The sequence below is a fragment of the Vicugna pacos genome, chromosome 22 (genome assembly GCF_048564905.1).
Source record: "Vicugna pacos chromosome 22, VicPac4, whole genome shotgun sequence".
In the NCBI taxonomy this organism is placed as follows: Eukaryota; Metazoa; Chordata; class Mammalia; order Artiodactyla; family Camelidae; genus Vicugna; species Vicugna pacos.
The window spans coordinates 28,703,227-28,722,905 of record NC_133008.1 but is presented as its reverse complement, the minus strand read 5'-3'; the positions used below and the strand labels follow the sequence as shown (position 1 = coordinate 28,722,905).

The following is a 19,679-nucleotide window of genomic DNA, read 5'->3' as shown; positions in this document are numbered from 1 at the left end:
AAAAAAAAAGCCCTTTCGGTGAAACTTTCCTTGCTTCGCGATCAATCCAAATAGGGGAGCTGCGGGTGTACGAAGGGCTTCCTGACGGGCGTGGAAAGGCTGGCGGATCCGGGACCCCCCAAACTTAGGAATGCGGGGTTAAAAGGGAGAGTGCAGAGGAGTGTCCGAGGAGCCCTAAACACGAGGATCGGGGTGGGGGGGGGGGCGGGCGGTGAGAAACGGGTGTCTGGAAGACCGATTCTTGATTCTCGATTCGCTTATCGGGGAATTTGCTGGCAAAAAAAGTGAGGAGGGAAGTGGTTCTTCTCTTGGACCAGCGCACCGACATTTGGTTAAACAGTGAGAATTGGGGGTACAGAGGGTCATCAAATTCATTATTTGGAAGCGGGGTCAAAACGAGGTCATCCCCGGGACACCCCAAATCCAAGAATTTGCGGGGAAGGGTGAGAACGGATCTTTTAGGCCCTCCCAATTCAGGAATTTGAGGGTAAACGTGAGAGAAGGGTCTCCGGGGTGCCCCAATTTCAGAGATTTGGGGGGTAAACAGGAGGAGTCCCCAGGCGCCTTCAGTTCAGGGAGTTTAAATGTAAAAGTTCGAGAGGCATTGTCAAGGTGCCCTCAATTCAGGGCGTTTGAAGGAGTGAGAAGGGGGTCCCCGGGCACCCCCAGCTTAAGGATCTGGGGAATAAAAGTGAGAAGAGGTTTCCCAGGGGCTCCAAATTCAGGGAGTTTAAAGGCAAAAGTTTGAGAGGGGTTCCCTGGATGGTCCCAACTCGGGGATTTTGAGGGTAAGACTGAAAAGGGGGTTCCTGGGAACTCCTGACTCAGGAAGTTTTGTAAAAAGTGAGGCGATGGGTCCCCACCTTCCCCCGAGTTTGGTTAAAAGGAAGAAGGGGTCCCCGGGAGTCCCAAAATCGGCCGCGCCTTCGGGACTCGGGGTGCGGAGGTAGGTACCGCGGACGCGCCATCCCGGACGTTAGAGGTGAACGGCAGGGACTGCGCTGCCCGCTCCCCGACCCCCGGATCGGGGTCCCCGCCGCCCCCCGCACTCCCCGGCCGGGTCGGTCGCATCGGTCACCTGGAGTTCGGGCCGGGAGTTCGGGCAACGGCTCCCGCGGCGGCGGCGGCGGCTGCTGCTGCGTGTTGGTCCCCGTTGGTAAGTAACAGTCTCCACGGCTACAGTCTCTATGGCGGCGGCGGTGGCGGCCGCGGCCGCTCCTCCTCCCGCTCCCGGCGCCCGCCCGCCCGCCTCGAGCAGCCTGCCCGCCCGCCGCGACAGGGCGGGGCGTTGTTATCGGCAACGGTTTCCAGGTTCCACGCCCCACCGCCTCAACGGCCCGCCCACGCCCGCCTCCAACTGGCGCGAAGAGGGCGGAGCGAAAGGCCTCGTGACTTTCCATTGGCCGCCTGCGGTGCCCGTCAGAGGGGGGCGTTACCCGGCGAGGAAGAGGGCGACGCCCAGCCAATCGCCGCGAAGGAGGGCGGGGCTTGGAAGGAGGCGCGCGCGAGTCGGAGCGTTGGCAATAGAGGCGCGCGCGGGCTGGGTGCCGGTGGCTCGGCTCCCGGTAGGCCGAGTTTCGGGGACCCAGGGGCCTTTGCTCATTACACAGACGACTGTCGGCATCCTGGCACAATCTGGCTCCGGGGTCAGCAGATTCCGACCCGCGAGCCACATGCGGCCCACTGCCTCATTTTCATGTACCACAAGCTGGGATTTTTAAAATACTTTTTGAGTGGTTAAAAAAAAATCAAGAAGCTTTTGTGACATGTGGAAACTATATAAAACTCTATCTTATTTTATCGAATCCAGTATTTTCAACTCAAGGGTTGGCAGACTACGGCCCTTGGGCTGAATTCTGCTCCCCTGTGTTTGCAAATAAAATTTTATCAACACAGTATCCCGCATTTCTTTAAGGGACCCAAGGCTGCTGTCATACCACTGGGACAGGGTTGGGTAGTGGAGAGTAGGGTGTTTGCACAAAGATGGGATGGAATAAGCAAAGTCTAAAATAGTTACTATCTGGCCCTTCACAGAAAGTGTTTGTCAACCTCCTTCCCTCCGTTTACTCCCAGGTAGTAGGTTCAACTTTTCCAGTCGGACAAACAAGGGACCCTCATAGAGTTTTTATGGGGGAGGGGTTGACAATAAACAGAATAAAAAAGCAAACAGATAGTTATTTGGGAGAAGGGGCTGCAACACCAGGAGAGAAAGCATTGTCTGAGAGGAGGCAGGCAGAGCAATTTAAGGGAAGATTACATTTCAGCCTCATTCATTCAATGAGTAATCATATTCGTCAGCATCGACTAAATTATTCTTTTATGCCAGCAAGTGATGTAAGCATTTTTCATATGCTAACTCAAGTTCAAGCTCACAGTTGCATCCTGAGAAAGGAACTGGGCATTATATATACCCATTTTAGAGATTAGGAAACAGAGGCCCAGAAAGAGTAAGTGAATTTGTAATCAAACAGCTTCAAACTCCTGCAGTCTGGCACCAAATCCCACACCCTTGACTACTAGATGGGTGGTTTTCAAACATTTTTGACCACAACGCACAACAGGAAATACATTTTACCCAGAGGCCCACACACACATATTTAACTAAAATAAAATATTCATGACATGGTACTTTAGGTGATTTTTTTTTCTATCTTGCTTTGTTTTAACGAAAATGCTGATGGCGGCTCACTAGCTTTCTAACGGATCGCTTCCTGCAGATTTTCATGTGATGGAATCTTAAGCCTGGGACTGCGGGAATCTGCTTCTGTCCTCCAATTATTAATTTAGTCAGAAATGTTTACCAAGTGCCTACTATTTGACAGGCCTTGTTCTGGGTGCGAGGGGCACAATTCCCATGCTCACAGGAAAAGTGACACTGTAGTACCTGGGGGCCAGTAGGGGGGGCTTATTTTGGACGGAACAGCCAGGGAGGGCCTCCCAAGTGTGGCCAACCAGGATAGCCGATTATGGGGTTTCCCAGGACATGGGACTTTCAGCGCTAAATCCGGGAAATTCCCAGGCAAAGCCGGAAGAGCTGGTCACTCTAGGCCTCTCTGAGGGGGTGACATGGGCCAAGGTCAGAATAACAAGGAAGAAGAAGAGAACATTTCAGGAATTCAAAATCACTGGGATGGAAACTAATGTGGAAAATACAAAAAGCAGGTCCTTGGGTATGGGTGGAGCAGAGTGGACGGGGAGGGGTTGGGTGGGGGTGGCGAGTCAGAGGATGGAGGGGGTCATTTCATTTGAGGCCTCACAGGCCATGGGAAATGGTCTTCGTCAGATTGGGAAGCCATGGGAGGGTTTTTAACAGGGGCAGATGTATTCTGACTTGTGATTTGTGATTTGAAGAGCTCACTGTGTGGGGAACAGACTGTCAGAGACAAGAAAGACAGAGAAGCTGGGAGTCTGTTCCAGTTCTCCTGGACTGAAAAGTATGGTGGCCTGGATCAGGGACCTGGCAGCAGAGGCAGAGATGAGTGGGTGGATCAGGGGTACATTCTGGAGAACATTCTGATGGACTAGATTTCAGGAGGTGAGGGGAAAAGTCAGAGTGGGACAGGAGGTGCCTTGGAGCCCTCAATGGATAGATGGATAAGTAAAGCATGGGAAAGCCACATGGCAGAATTTTATTAGGCAAAAAAAAAAAAAAAGGAATGAAGTCCTGACATCACTAGGACATGGGTGAATCTTCAATACACGATGCTAAGTGAAAGATGTCAGTCAGAGAAGGTCACATATTGTGTGGTACCATTTATGTGAAATGACCAGAAGAGGCAAATCAGGTACAGATCAGTGGTTGTAGGGGTTGGAAAAGGGGAAATGGGGAGTGACTACTCAGAGGTATGGAGTTTCTTTCGGAGGTGATGAAAATATTTTAAAACTGACTGTGGTGATAGTTGCATAACTCTGTATATATCCTAGAAACCACTGAATTACATGTTTTAAAATGATGACTTTCACAGTATGTGAATAATAGCTCGATAAGGTTATTAAAAGACTCTGCCACCATATTAACTAGATTCCTTTTCATTTTTAAGTGTAACTTACTGATGAAGTTTTGGAGTACTGTCACCCGAAGTCCATTTTACCACAAGCCAGCCCTGCGTGTTTTATCCTGTAATTTTGCCCAGGGCGGTGATTTTTAGGAACACGTTCATCACATTAGAGCAGAACTGACTGTACAAAATAAGTTATTTCAGTTCGAAGTTAGAAAGCAGGAGCTTTAACCTGGTCAGGTGACAGTCATCCTTCACAAAAAGACAAGACAAGGTGGGGAGCCTGCCTGGTCAGTTTTTAAGAAAATCGAATAACCCTCAACCCTTGAGTTAAGGGCAACCTCCTTGGAAAGGCAGCAGCAGTCCGTGACATCACCACTCTCTCATCCAAGGGCCTGATTCTCACCCAGGTCTAACAGTCCTGCATGTCTCTCTTCCTGCTTAGCTGCTGGGAGAAGACTGAAGTCTTCGGAGAAAGAATACAGAGCTGCACCTGCCCCTGTCCACCTACGTGGAAAAGGCTCCTTGTTTGAAAGTTACTAAGAATTTCAAGATGTCAACAGCAGAGCAATAATAAATCAAGTGCAGGAGACTTTGAGAAGCTGTCCTCGGTGGGGGGGCTGCCACCTGCATTCCCCTTTACCGGGCCAGACTCACTACACTGACCACCGCTTCCTCTCTCCCCAGTCCCTAGGAATCGTGGCACCATGTCCTGCTTATCCTCTGGGGAGGGAAGCCAGAACAGGCTTCAGGATGAGATCTAAGATGCCCCCACGCCGGCTCTCTGAGCACATCTCGTTCCCGAGAAACACACATCTCTTCCCAAACAAACCCACTGTTTGCAAGCCCGTCCAGATTTAGCAAGTTGCCTTGGCTCGGCTGCCGAAACAGCCGGCCAGCCTGCCTCTCGTCCTGCAGCATCTGGCAGGATGCAGATACCAGTCCAGCACGCCTCGCGGGAACGCCAGCATCACCCACTCCCTGCTCCCAGCGGGTTTCCTTGGAGCCAAGGCGTGCCCTTTGAGTCTCCTCCTTAGGATCAGAGGGAGGGGCAATCAGACCCCGCTGTGCACTCAACCCTCCACACCCCCTGGACATTCTCGGCCAAGACATCCTTTTAAAAAGTTCCCTTCTGATGGTACCCTCCTGTTCCTTCTTGGTAGGTGAACAGCCTTTTGAGTTGGGAAACCCTTTCTCGGTTATTTCCTCTGAAAACCTGCTCTCTGGACTGGGGCCCCCAGGGGATATTCCATACCTTTGTGTCTTGGGGACCCGGCTGAAATGTCAGTTTACAGCCCTGTTTCATTTGCTTTTCTGTGGGCTGCCTCTCCCCCGTCCGTCCTCCGGTCTAAGTTCACTTCCATTAGGGCGAGGACCTCTTCTGTCTACTCTCCTGGACCCCGAACATCTAAAGCAGAGGTTTTAAGCCAAGAGTGACTCTGCCCCACAGAGGACATCTGGCAATGTCTGGGAACATTTTTGTAAGTCAACTAGTGGGGTGCGGCTGGCAGCTACTAGGTAGAAACCAAGGATGCTGCTCAACACCCCACCATGCACAGGACGGTCGCCATCACTGAGAATTTATCTAGCGCCAAATACCAACAGTGCCTAGACTCAGAAACCCGGCATTAACATTCTGGGAAAGGACTCAGTCTGATCCCTGGTTCGCACCGTGCACCAGAATGAAGTTCCAATAGGCTAAACTACGTAAACTAGGGTGCCCCCCCCACCACTCAGTTTGCATATTTCAACGCATGCAGCATCCTAGGGCTTCCGAAGGTCAGATGATTATGGAACACAGAGTCTCCTGGGGGTCCACGGAATCCTCTAGACCAGAGGGTCTCATCTGGGATGATTCTGCCCTCCATGGGACACTGGGCGATGTCTGGAGACATTTTTGATGTCACAATAGGGGAGGGGAGCTACTGTCATCTGGCAGGTAGAAGTGGGGCAAGCTGCACCCTACAATGCCCAGGATGGCCCCACCACAGAGAAGGATCCGGCCCCAACGGCAGCAGTGCCGAGACGGAGAAAGCTGGGCCTAGAATCGGGCTTGGAACACAGCTGCTCCTCAGTAAATTACTGTTGATTAAATGGACAGTGGAACACCAAGCCTGCAGATGCAACCTCCTTGCCAAAACCTATCTTAAATTTTTTTAACTGAGATAAAATATACATAAAATTTATCATTTAAACCACTTACCGGTGCACAGCTCAATGGCATTAAGCAGATTCACACTGTCTTGCAACCATCCCCATCGTCCATCTCCAGGACTTTCTCCACTTCCCAAACTGAAACTCTGTCCCCATGAAACACTCACTACCTCCCCCCAGCCTCTGGCCCCACCGTCTACTTCCTGTCTCGATGAATTTGACTCCTCCAGGAGTGGAATCAGACAGTATTTGTCCTTTTGTGTCTGGCTTCCAGCATAACGCCCTCAAGTTTCATCCGTATTGTGTGTCAGAATTTACTTCTTTTTAAAGGCTGCATAATATTCCATGTGGATGGACCACATTTTGTTTATCCATTTGTCCATCAACACACAATTAGGCTGCTTCCACCTTGACTACTGTAATCATGCTGCCATGAGTATGGTTGTACAAATAGTCTCTCTTCAAGACCCTGCTTTCAATTCTTTTGTTGCCCCAAATCTCTTAAGGCTAGATGGGCAAAAATGCTTCCGTCAGGAAAATGCAAATGAAAGGAATGCATATATGACGGGGTTTAAGACTCCAATTACAATCCAGGGAAGATATGGAAGGGATGCTCTGTGATTCATCCTTAGCTTTTCATTGCAGTCCCACGATTTCCCACTCAAACAGTGGTTCTATGTTATGGCAGGCCGGGAGGAAACGGGCGTGAATTTCCAGCAGGAAATCTCAGCTCAGGACTACCCTCTGTTCTGTCGCTCTCAGCTCCTCCGTATTCCTATTCTGGCCCAAATGACCCCTTATCACGAAGTGCTGGGTCCCTGCTGACATAGGACACCCAGGGCTCCTAAGTGGATGAAGGAAAAGCTGACATTTCCCCTAGTGGACTCTGCTTTCAGTCTCTTCCAGCAGGAAAGCTTTGCTTGCTTAAAGAAGCTACTCAAACCACACAGCAATCTCTGGAAGATGAACAGGGCACAGTTTGGAGTGGAAACGGCCCAGCCAGTGTCTGCGGTACAGGAAGTCACAGAACCAGAAAAGCTGGGTAGCAGTGGTGGGAAGGGGGCATACAGAAGGCAGCATCTCGACAGCTGGGTCCTCTTACCTACGGAACCGGGACAAGTGGCAACAAGGAGGAATCCCTTACAGGGAGGGGCCACTTGTCCTGGTTTCCCTAGAACTTCTGTGCTACTAAAACTGAATTCCAAGAAGTTAAACAGAGTTACTGTACAACCCAGCAATTCTACTAGGTATAAATCCAAAGGAGATGGAAACATTCGTCCACATGAAAACTTGTCAACGCACATTCATAGCAGCATTACTCATGTACAACAGCCTCACAGTGGAAAGGACTCACATGTCCGTTGACGGATGGAGAAACAAAATGTGGTATATTTACAGGATGGACTATTATTCAGCCATAAAAAGGAATGAAGCAATGACACACACTACAACTCGGATGAACCTTGAAAACATTCTAGGAAGTGAAAGCCAGACTCCAAAGGCCACATATCGTGTGATTCCACGGATGTGAAACGTCTAGAATAGGCCAATCCACAGAGACAGAGAGTGGGTTTGTGGTTGCCAGGGGCCACGGAGGGAGGAGTTGAGGGACTGCTTAATGGGTCTAGGGGTCTGGGTTTCCTCTGAGGACAGTGAAAATGTTCTGGAATTAAATAGTGGGGTTGGTTGTACCACACTTTTAATTAAAACCACTGATTTGTACACCTTAATATGATGAACTTCATGTTATGTGAATTATATCTGAATAATAATAATAATAATAACACAGGATTAGGTATCTGGAGACCTGTGTTTGGAGTTAGACTGGTGAAAAGGAAGCAGTTTTGATCACAGGCAGGGGGTGCCACAGAGCACCTGGCCTCCCAGAACTGCAGTCTGAAACCATAGCACTGAATGATTCCAAAGATGGGTCTCTTCCACCTGGAAGAGTCCACAACTGAAAACATCACAAGTTAAAGTCGGGCATTGAGACAAAATGAACAAAAAAACCTCGAAACATCCCCACCAATAAAAGACTGATTTTATAAAGCAGCATTCAGCAAAACAATGGAATATTATACAGCAGCGAAAAGAGATGAAGCTAAGTTCCTACTATAGAGCATAGGGAACTATATTCAATTTCTTGTAATAACATATAATGGAAAAGAATCCAAAAAGAAAAAAATACATGTATGTGTATGTATAACTGAATTCTTTGCTGTACACCTGAAACTAAAATTATAAATCAACTACACTTCAATAAAAAATAAAATTAAAAAAGAGACGAATTTATGTGTGCAGATGTAGGAGAATGGCTATAATCTACATATTAAACAACAAAAAAAGTAAGCACAGAACATTGAACACTGTCTACAGGGTTTTCCCATTTGTGTTTTTCAAAGAGGATATTTGTTTACAAAGGGGATAAAGTTACACATGTACTACCTTTTAAAGTAAATATGTAAATATTTATCCAGTAAGTGCTGGATCATTTGCCAATATTAACTCATTTCATCACCACAATAACTCATGTATTATTCGTCTCATTTTACATATGAGGGAGCTGGGTGTGTTAGTCATCTCATGCTGCATATCAAATTGTCCCCAAACTGAGCAGCTTAAAACAACAAACATTCATTATCTCAGATAGTTTCTGTGGGTCAGGAATCTCATTGTAGCTGCACTGGGTGGTTCTAGCTCAAGGTCACTCATGAAGTTGTGGGCAAACTGTTGGCTGGGGCTGCAGTCTCATCAAATGGCTGGACTGGGGAGATTCTCTCTCTCTCTCTTTTGTTCATTCTTCCTTCTTTCCTTTCTTTTTTCTTTCTTTCCTTCCTTCCCTCCTCCTTTCCTTTTCTCTTTCTTTCTAAAGTTGTGTAAGAACAGTTAACACGAGATATTCCCTCTTAACGAAATTTGAGTGTACAACAGAGTATTGCTAACTACAGGCACAACATTGTTCAGCAGAACTCGAGAACGTATTCATCTGGAAACACCGAACCTTTATATCCATCCAACAGCAACTCCCCAAGGGAAGAACTCACCTCTGAGCTCACTCCCGTGGTTGTTGGCAAGCCTCAGCAACTCGTTGGCTATTGGCTGGAGACTTCTGTTCTTCACCACTGGGGCTTTTCCATAAACTGCCTGCGTGTCCTTTTGATGTGGTGGTGGGGACACGGCAGCTGGCTTCCCCCATGCACTCAAGATGGAAGCCAGTCTCTTTATAACTTAATCTCGGTGGTGACATCGCATCAATTCTGATGCATTTGTTAGGAGCAAGTCAGTAAGTCCAGCCCGCACCTGGGGGAGAGAATTACATAAGGATGTGAACACAGGGAAGTGGACGCCACTGGGGAAGTATCGCAGAGGCTGCCCACCACCTCGCGGGGTACGGAAGGGGTCAGTGCCTTGCTCAAGCTCACAGAGCCAGCTAATGAACTGCAGAGCGGGGGTCTGAACCCAGGAGGTCTTGCCCGCACGCCCTTGTGCTTGACCTCTAAGCTCTACCACATCTCCTCCGTGCTCTTCGGCAGCATGCTTGTATATACAGAGAATATTTCTGGGAAAACAATAAATACAGAGTAAGGACATGCCTGACAGTAGGAGGCAGGCTGTAGATCTTTTCACACGGTGCAGGCTGCCTGCCTGTCTGCCTTTGTGTGTGTTTACCAAGTGCAACTATTACTTTTCCAATCAAGTTTTGGGAGGTCAGAAACCGCAGAGGCATAATAAAATGAAAGGATCTTTTTCTGCCAAAACATAAAAATCAAACCTCCCCAAAAGTTTAACCATATGTTTACAAGAAAAGAATTAGCCAGGTAAAAAACAACAACAAAACACAGGACCACTGAAGTCTAGGTGAGTCCAAGAATGTGGTAGCTTTCCAAATCTCCTGGATAGGATTTACCCTCCGTGGTTGTTAAACCTTTTTTTTTCCCCTCCCAGATGGGCTGCTTCCTAATTGACTGTTTTTATTTAACTAATGACTGTCAATTAACCGGTGCAGTTAGAACTTTAAAGGCCATTTAAGCATCGGTGGGTGGTTTCAAGAGGCGCTGATTTGGCGCAGACCTGAGTGTGAGCATCTGATCCTTTCACGGGCAGCATAAAAGGACAACTTCCATAACGACAGGGTTTCTGAATAGTGGATCTTGTATGGAGAGCACCTGAGCGCCACCAGACCCTTACTTTTCTTCTGCCTTTCTCGCCATTCGTCACATTTCTCTGAGACACCAAATCATTTCCATAGCAAATGGCTGTGACCTCCAACAGCCTTCAGAGGGGCAGGCTGAATACACATCAGGCACATTAAAAAAAAAAGTCCCATGTTTTCAGCCAACTAGGCAACTGAGAAGGAGGGAAATAGAATGTTTGTGCCTATATTCCATACTGACTGCGAACGGAAGGAGGAAAGAGGAGAAAAGAGAAAAAAAAACAGAGAATTGGGGGGAAATGAACAGGGGAGAGGAATGAGAAGGAAAGAAGTTAAATAAAAAAACAAAACAGGAAGAGAAACACTTCAGCGACAGAAGCCGCCAAGAATTCTTACTGCCCACTTTACAGAAACGGACCTAGGAATGTCTGCTTCTTAGCTCATAACTGCAAACGCGCTAGCTGCAGCGGAACATGGGTTAGTTAACTAGGCAGGACCCGGGCAGGAAATTGAGTGACTTTTAGGAAATTATACTAGGATTGGCCTAATATATTGGCAGGGCCCACTGATGAGGGAGGGGGAGGCACTTAGCAGCTCCTTCGCATCTTCTCGGACACTGGTTGTCCACGTTACCTGGGGGCGGTACCACAGGTGAACTCAGTTCCACATTCAGCAAGAACGGGAGATCACACATCGGGAAAAGAACATAGAATTGCATAAACTACGTGAATGGGTACATGGAAGGAGACACTTACACGGGCGGACTAGCCCTTCCTCCGAGTTTTCAGATGGACGCCCCTGTGTGTGTTTGTTTTTTTCTCCCAGACCATGGTCATTTCAGAATATCCACTTTTCGTTCTCTGGGCAGTCCTCCTTGAATCGGCAAAGCTGAGAGATACGACTTCCTTCCTGGGGCCATGAGTGAACGGATTCACGTTCAGGACTTCTGGGCTTTACACACACATGGAAGAAAACTCCTGAAGTTCTTCAAGTTATGGCGGATTGTGGTTTTTCACCTGGATTTTCAGTTGATGGAGTGATACCGTACAGGGGAAAGAGGTTGCTCTTTCAATCCCCATCAGGATGTACTTATTTTATGCTGTAATGAGGAGAGGTAATAGAGATGTTAATTAATGTAAAGATATGGACGAAAATCATCAAAGAGCAAGGCTGTAACAGGAAGTCGGAAGGTGATGTCTAAAACTGAGGTCCAGGGGGAGGGTACAGATCAGAGGTAGAGCGCATGCTTAGCATGCACGAGGTCCTGGGTTCAATCTCCAGTACCTCCATTATAAATAAATAAACTTAATTACCCCACAAAAAAACCCCAAACAAGTTTTAAAAAAAATAAAGGGAAAAAACCTGAGATTAATATCAGAGAAAATAGTGTTACCAGTGGTTGGCTCCTGGGGGAGGGGTATTTGTGGAACTGGAAGAGGCACAGGTGGAACAGGGCGTTATCGTTTTGTTATAAACCTTTCTGATTTTTTTTAAACTTAAAAAAATTTTTTTATCGACATATAGTTGATAAACAAGGTTGTTTTAGTTTCAGGTGTACAGCAAGGTGATTCAGTTACAAGTAACTGAGTCACTTTTCTGCTCTTTTTGATACTCAAACAACAAAACAACGTGTATGAATGACCTTAATAAAAAAGTTCAAACATAAAGAAACAACAGACTGAAGTCAGGGAACTCCACACCGGCTGCTGGCTATAGGGAGGCCGCGCTGTGGTCCCTGCAGCCGGGCAGCACAGATGGCAGCCCCCACCAGGGGGAGCTGTGAGAAAACTTACGGTTCTTCTCCGGAAAAATAAAAATGAGAATCACTCTGGGGACTCTACCATGGGAATCGCTGAACTACCCAACGCGTCTGAACTATTGCTTGTGTCAAATCTGGCCCTCTGCCTGAATTTGTGGGGTTTTTTTCTTTCTTGCTTTGCTATTTAATTTAAACTATTTTTATTGTGATATGATCGACATTGTATCAGTTTCAGCTGGACAACATAAGGGTTCCATATTTGCATACATTGCAAAATGATCCCCATAGTGAGTCTAGTTAACGACCATCACTTCACAGTTACAATTTTTTTCCCCTTGTGATGAGAACTTTTAAGATCTACTCTCTTAGCAACTTACAAATATGCAACACAGTATCCTTAACGACTGTCACCATGTTACACATGAATCCCTGGGACTTACTTACTTTATAACTGGAAGTTTGTACTGTTTGACCACCTTCACCCGCTTCCCCCATCCCCCACCTCTGACAACCATCAATCTGTTCTCTGTATCTGTGAGTTCAGTGTTTTGTTTTGTTTTGATTCTACATATAAGTGAGATCATACAGGATTTGTCTTTCTGTCTGACTTCCCTACGCATAATGCTCTCAAGGTCCCTCCATGTTGTCTCGAATGACAGCATTTCCTTTTTTTGTGACTGAATAGTATTCCATTCTACACATATACCTGTGTGTGTGTCTCACACTGTCTTCTTCCTGTCATCTGTCAACGGACACAGGTTGTTTCCATGTCTTGGCTGTTGTAAATAATGCTGCAGTGAACGTGGGGGTATGGAGATCTTGTCAATAAGTGATTTCATTTCCTTCATAAAGACCCAGAAGTGGAGTTTCTGGATCATCTGGTAGTTCTATTTTAAATTTTTTGAGAAACCTCCATACTGTTTTCCACAACAGCTGCACCAATTTACATTCCCATCAACAGTGCACAAGGGTTCCCCTTTCTCCACATCCCGAGGGAACATCTCACTGCAGTTTTGATTTGCGTGTCCCTGATGATTAGTGATGGTGAGCACCTTTTCTTGTACCTAATGGCCATTTGGATGTCTTCTTCAGAAAAATGCCCATTTAGGTCCTCTGACTTATTGTGAGCACCCGGGTTCTTTTACAGAGTTGCCCTCAGCTTCAGTTCATTTTGCCCTTGGCCTTGGAGGAGGGGGAGTCTTCCGGGGTCAGCTGGGTTGGGGTAGCTGGATTTTGCCAAATCAGGGTTTCTCTTTCTGTAGCTGCTGCCTCTGTGCAATCGTGCTCTCTATTGTCAGACTTTTCTCGATGAAAATGTGCGCGGTGGCCTGGAATAAACTCTGTCCCTCTGCTTGGAGGAGGGGCTCCTCAACCAAGCGGACAGCGTGGTCATTGCTGAGAGCCAAGGCTCCAGGAGAGTGACGGCAAGGGAGGCGCTGTGGGGGATGCAGAGTTCCTCTTGCTGTCTTACCTGGGCCAGGTAAGACAAAGGTAAGACGAGGTCAACGGAGGGATGAGAGTGGGAGACAGTTACTGCTTTTGCTGCACCACAGGCTCATTGGGGAGAAGAGGCGGGGAACGGAGCTTGCAAAAGGCTTATCTAGGGAGCACGCTGGTGGAAGGGCAGGAAGCAGGACGGGGCTTCAGAGGGAGAGAGGAGTTCACCTGCCTCCAGGGAGGCTCTGCAGGTGGGACAGCCTCTCAGAGTTGCCCGAGTTGGGTGAGGGGCGGGGACGCCGTGCCCCGACGCCGCTGCGGGCCGCCCTGGGAAGGGGGCGTGACCCTAGACGAGGTGGTGCTATTCAAGGGAGGCTGACCCCAAGGGACCGACAGCAGAGGCCCGCTTCCGGCAGCACTTCCGGAAGCTGGAGGACATCCTTCATCTGGGTGAGCATTGCTGCATCCGCCTGGTCCTCCCCGAGCCCGCTTCAGATCCCAGCCTTCCACTGCAGAAGGGGGCGCCACCGCCTTCCCATCAAGGGCATGACCCCAACAGTGACCCCCATCACCTGTGTCCACATCCCATAGGTTGGGATTTAGCCAGATGGTCACACGTCGCAACAAGGGGCCCCGGGGAGCAGTCCTTAGGTGAGTGGCCCGGAGAAGCAGGGGCAGAACGGCTCGGGGCGGCTCTCCCGGCCGCCGCGGCCTCGGCGCTCTGCGGAGTGAAGGCTGCTCGGCCGCGGGAGCGAACCACCCAGGAGGCTCCAGAGACAGTGGGATGCTCCTTGTTCTCTTCTCTTGGGGGAGCAACTATCCGGTTAATGAATGTGTACTGTGCACCTGCCGTGTGCCCTGCCGGGCACTGCTGTGGGCACTGGGGACGCAGCGATGAGCAAAACAGACCTAGAGGAACGGGCGGCAGACTGAGGACGCCCAGAGCAGGGCAGCGGGACCGAAAGTGGGGAGGGTGGGGCTGACACCCCCCTTCCCCAGTGGAAGGCTGGGATCTGAACCTCTCCCGACCTCCCGGCCTAGGTCAGCTCCCCCAGCAAAACCTCTCGACCAACACACGCTGGGTGTCTCTGCACACGTAAGCTGGCATTTGCTTGAAGGATTCTAGGTCCCCCCGCTGTCTCCCTGAAAGGACTTCATCTGGTTTTGCACATCTTCGTGTCCCCCACATCCAGCGTGATGCCCGACGTAAGGGCTGTAGTTCCATAAAGACTTCACAAACACGTGCAGGAGTGCAAGGCACGAACGAACGGACAGGTGGAAAGAGAACAGCTGTCCTCCCGCCCCGGAAGCAGTTTCCTCCGGGACTTGGGGCGGGCTGGGAGGGGGAGGCAGCGACAGACAGTGACGTCACAAGAGGCGGCTGGGAGGAAGGTTCCGGAAGGCTGAACGGGGTGGAAGGGCTGTTGGGAAGGGAAACTGCCCACCCTCCTGCCTCTGTCGCCACCGCCATCCTGGCTGGAGTCAGACAGCAGGGGCTGGGGAGGGCAGCACATGTTCAGGCTTCCAGGAGGAGCAACTTGCTCATCACCTTTGTGGAGGAAGGAAACACCCTGCGCGCCCAGATGTCCCAGGAACCCAAGACTTGCTGTGATGGCCAGAACCATACCTGGTGAACAGTGGCAGGTGCCAGTGGTGTGGGAGAGGGGCACACGGGGGTTCTTGGGGATTCAGAATCTGACAAGCACATTTGACTTCCGATGTCAGTGTGACATTCAGGCATATCTCACAGGGAGCTGGATTCACCACAAACACACACTTTGGCCTTGAGGTCCCTCAGGAGCTTTTTCTATTGCATTTCCTAACTGGTTGCTGCTGGTGCACAAGAAAGTCACTGGGTTTTGAATATTAATTTTTTACCCAGTCAGCTTACAGAACTGTTTTTATTTCTAATAGCTGTTGGTTGATTGAACAGTCTAGGTAGCTGATCACATTATTTGCAAAAGGGCAACGTTGTCTGTTTCCAGTCTTTATTCCTCTCACTTCTTTTTTTTATCTTACTGCGTTGGGTAAGGCCCTCCAGATCAGCGCTGACTGGTAGCAGCGACAGTTGGTGTCTCTGTCTTACTTCTAACTTCACGGAAACTCTGCCAGTGCTTTTGCTGTTACTGTTAAGTATAATATTTATTGTGTAGTTCTGGTAGGTATCCTTTATCAAGATAAGGAAATGTCTTCCATTTCTTCTTTGCTAAGGGATTTTCATTTAATAGTGGATATTTCATCAAATTCTATCTTGAGGAGATTATACAGTTTTTCACTCTTGTTCCTTAAATTCATTGTAACCCACGCTGATAGATTTAATTAAATGTTGAATAACTTTTGCATTGCTATCATAAACCCCACATGGCCTTTCAAAATTGTGAAACACATCTTGTGTATAAAATAACACACAAAACATTTTGATGTATAATTAACGCAGAATTTAACGAATAGCAGTAAGTTTCTGTGTACCTACTTCACTTTATGAAATAGAGCATCACTAGTAACTTAGAAGCCCTCTGTGTCCTCCCTTTTCCTCATGCTCCTCTCTCGCCTGAATGAGGCAGCCCTACCCTGAAATGCCTGCGGAATTTTCCCTCCTAGTTTTACCACCTAAACAAGGACTAGTTAATGTTGCCTGTTTGTGAACTTCATACAAATAAAATCATCACTGCCACCTGCTTCTCCATCAGCATCATGGCCAGGAGAGGCATCCAAGTTTTTGTGTATGTTCCTACACTTCCATCACTGCATCGTATGCCATAATAGACCTGCATTCACTCTCCTGTTGACAGACATTTGGGCTGTTTCCATTTTGAGGTTCTTGTGAATACTGCCACTTGTCCGTGTCTCCCGGGGCAGACATGCAAGAGTTTCTCTTGGGTGTATGTATCTGAGAGTGGAAATGCTAAGTCAGGGACACGCACGTGTTCATTTTTAACCATTAACACCACTCTGCTCTCCCAACAAGGCATGCCATCTTTAGCTCCCCCAGCAGCGAAGGAGAGCGCCCACTCTTCCTCTCCAGCATCTGATGCATTTTTGCAAGTCGGCTGGAAGTGAAAGGATGTCTCATTGTGGTTTTAATGTGCGTTTCCCTGACTACCAAGGAGCCTGAGCATCTTGTCCTGGGTCTATAGCTCATTCACCTTTCCTGTTCTGGGAATTGTCTGCTCCTGGTTTGCCCCTATCTCCCAGGGGATTGTCTTTTTTTAAAAAAAACAAAGGAGGAGGTCTTTGCATATTCTGTATGTGAATTCTTCCCTGGGATATAAACACAGCAAATATTTTGTCTTGGTCAGCAATTTGATTTGCTACTTTCTGACGTCTTGATAAACAGACATTCTTCATCTGGTCAAGATTCTTTTAATCCACAGCTGGATTCGACCTCAGCTTTTGGAGAAGGATCATATCATCCCCACTTACAAGCTGCTCACGAATGATGAGTTGGTCGCAGGATCAGAGAGAGAGAACTCTGCTGTGACCACAGGCAAGCGCACCTTGCCGTGTTCTAGTCTCCTCATTGGTAAAATGGGGGACAGCAACGGTAGCGACCTGGAAGGGGTGCTGTGAAGATTACACGAGTCCGCGCACGCAAGCCCCTCAGAGGCGTGCCTGCAGAAAGACCCACATCACCCTCTTTTAGTGCAGTTGTCCTTTGGTATTAACCACAGTTTAGCTCTTGCTGGTTTTACAGGGAGCCTCTCAGCCCAAGAACACAGGGAAGTGTCTCTCTTTGGAGGGCTCCAGGCACTACTTCTGTGTATAGAAAAGGCTCTAACCGTGCTTGCTGGTTTCATATTGTAACTGCCTAGTCTAGGCTAAGCTTTCTCAGTGTCGGTGCTTTTGACCTTTGGGGTCGAATAACTCTTGGTTGTGGGGTGCTCTCCTGGCCACTGTAGGATGTTTAGCATCATCCCCAGCCCCTCCCCACTAGATGCCAGGAGCCTCTACCCCCAACTTGTGACAACTGAAACTGTCTCCAGACACTGCCGCGTATCCTCGGGGGCGATCCACTGGTTGAGATCCATAGGTGTACTGAATCAATTATTTAGGTCTGTATTCATTCAGCTAATATTGACTGAACCCCTTCGTGTACCAGGCATCCTAGGTGTTAGGGATACAATGATCAATAAGACAGTCACATACACATACACACACACACACACACCTGTACACACACATTTCAAAGCCAAATCCTGCAATGTAGGGAGAGAAGGTGGAAGGAGAGGGTGGAGGGTTTGGCTCAGCCTGGGATAACACAGGATGTTTTCCCTGAATGGACTCAAACAGAGGCTGAGTTTGGGGAGGAAGTGATAGATGAAGATGAGTGAGAACAGTGTTTGGAGCAGAACAGACAGCAAGTGCAAAGGCTCTGAGATGCCAAGGAGCTTGGAGTGTGTGGAGGGTAGAGAGAAGGTCCCAGGAGCTGGAGTTGAGGCGATGGGGGTGAGTGGCATGAGGCGGGGCTGTCTCTGTATTTCTTCACCTCTACATGCCCCTAGTTGCCTGGAGACCAGCCACAATGCACACTTCTATACCCGGAAGATGCCGAGCTGCTTCCCACCTCACGGCCTTTGCACCCCTTCCCTGGAACACTCCTTTCCAGTAGGACGCCTCATCCTTCAGGTCTCAGCTCAGATGTCATCTCCTCTGAGAGGCCCTCCTGACCACCCCAGTGCTCTCTACCGGAGTGCCCTGTTCTATTGTCTCCATTCTGGGCATCACTAATCTGAATTTTCTTTTTTGTCATCGAAGGGAGACCCACAGCACACAAAACTCCCCATTTTAGAGTGCACAGCTCGGTGGCACCCAGTATCCACAATGATGTGCAACCTTTCCCCCACCTTGCTCCAAAATATTTTCAGCACCCCAAAAAGGAAGCCATACAGTCATTAGCCATCCTTCTCCATCCCCAGCTCCTGGCAACCAGGGATCCACACTCTGTCTGTGGACTGGCCTGTTCTGAACGTTTCACATGAAGATAATCACACACTGTGGGACCTTTTGTGTCTGGTTCTCTCACTGAGCATCACGTTCTCAAGGTCCATCCACGTGGTAGCAAGTGTCAGTGCTTCTCCCCTTTTTGGAGCAAAATCATGCTCCACTGAGTGAAAGGACCACATTTTGTCCATCCATTCATCCACTAATGGGCGTCTGGGCTGTCTCCACCTTTCGGCCACTGTAAACTGTGCTGCCGTGGACGCGGCTGTGCACTCCTGGTGTTTTTCACACAGCTTTAGAATATTCCACCATATGGAGATTCCACAGTGCGTATTACCAAGTCCCCTGTTGCTGGATGCTTGCATTCCCTCCTTCCTGCCGCTGCTCGGTGTTGCAGTGGCCAGCCTCTGTAGTCTAAGTACCCGTCAGGTGAGTCATTCTTTGGTGTTTCCAGTTTACTTTGGTTTGTCTTCAGCTGGGAGTTCTAGTCCTGATTTTATTTTATTATTTTTGTGGAAACAGATAGCTCCTGAAAGTCCTTTATGGTAGCCCCAAACAGCCTGTCATGGTGCCTGGCCTGAGGTAGCCCTTTTATTACATGTTTGTTAATTTTTTATATTTCATCATAAATTTCACTTTGGAGTAGGGGTATACAATTCTGGTACATAGTACACCTTTTCTTTTTTAGTATGCCAAAGGAAACCATTATTTATGAAACATTAATTGAGCAGAGGAAATTTTTCTCTTTTTTCCCCCTTTTTTAATCCTTATTTTTTATTGAACTGTAATCGATTTACAATGTTAGTTTCAGGTGTACAGCAAAGTGATTCAGTTATACGTCTACATGCATACATATGTATTTTTTCAGTTTCTTATCCATTATGGTTCATTACAAGAAACTGAATATAGTCCCTGTGCTATACAGTAGGTCCTTGTCATTTTTATATATAGTAACGTATGCTGTTAATCACAGACTCCCAATCTATCGCTCCCACCACTGGCCCCCTCGGTAACCAGTTTGTTTTCTATGTCCGTGAATCTATTTCTGATTTGTAAATAAAATCTGTGTATTTTTTTAGATTCCACACATAAGCGAGATCATATGATACTTGTCTTTCTCTGTCTGACTTATTTCACTTAATATGATAATCTCTAGGTCTATCTGTGTTGTTGTAAGTGGCATTATTTCATTCTTTTCTATGGCTGAGTAGTATTCCATTGTATAAATTATACCACA

The 19,679-nt window shown here is 48.0% G+C and overlaps 2 protein-coding genes across 13 annotated transcripts in view; one reads left to right on the top strand and one right to left on the bottom strand.

The window, feature by feature from the left end:
* RFX2 (regulatory factor X2) overlaps positions 1–13,926 on the bottom strand; it is a 99,397-nt gene extending 85,471 nt beyond the window's left edge. For 7 of the 10 annotated variants that reach the window (XM_072947858.1, XM_072947850.1, XM_072947851.1 and 4 more), the window contains exon 1: positions 1,079–1,261. The gene's annotated coding sequence lies outside the window, so the exon portion shown is untranslated. Of the gene's footprint in view, positions 1–1,078; positions 1,286–9,196; positions 9,453–11,060; positions 11,405–12,770 lie in introns of those variants that run through there. The other 3 variants (XM_006206360.4, XM_072947860.1, XM_072947856.1) reach the window with 2 other exon arrangements.
* Positions 13,927–14,898: 972 nt separating this feature from the next.
* ACSBG2 (acyl-CoA synthetase bubblegum family member 2) overlaps positions 14,899–19,679 on the top strand; it is a 31,813-nt gene continuing 27,032 nt past the window's right edge. For 2 of the 3 annotated variants that reach the window (XM_072947862.1, XM_072947864.1), the window contains exon 1: positions 14,905–15,131. In XM_072947862.1, coding sequence (XP_072803963.1) covers positions 15,085–15,131 — 47 coding nt within the window. In that variant the 5' untranslated portion in view covers positions 14,905–15,084. Of the gene's footprint in view, positions 15,146–19,679 lie in introns of all 3 variants that reach the window. The other variant, XM_031689255.2, reaches the window with a different exon arrangement.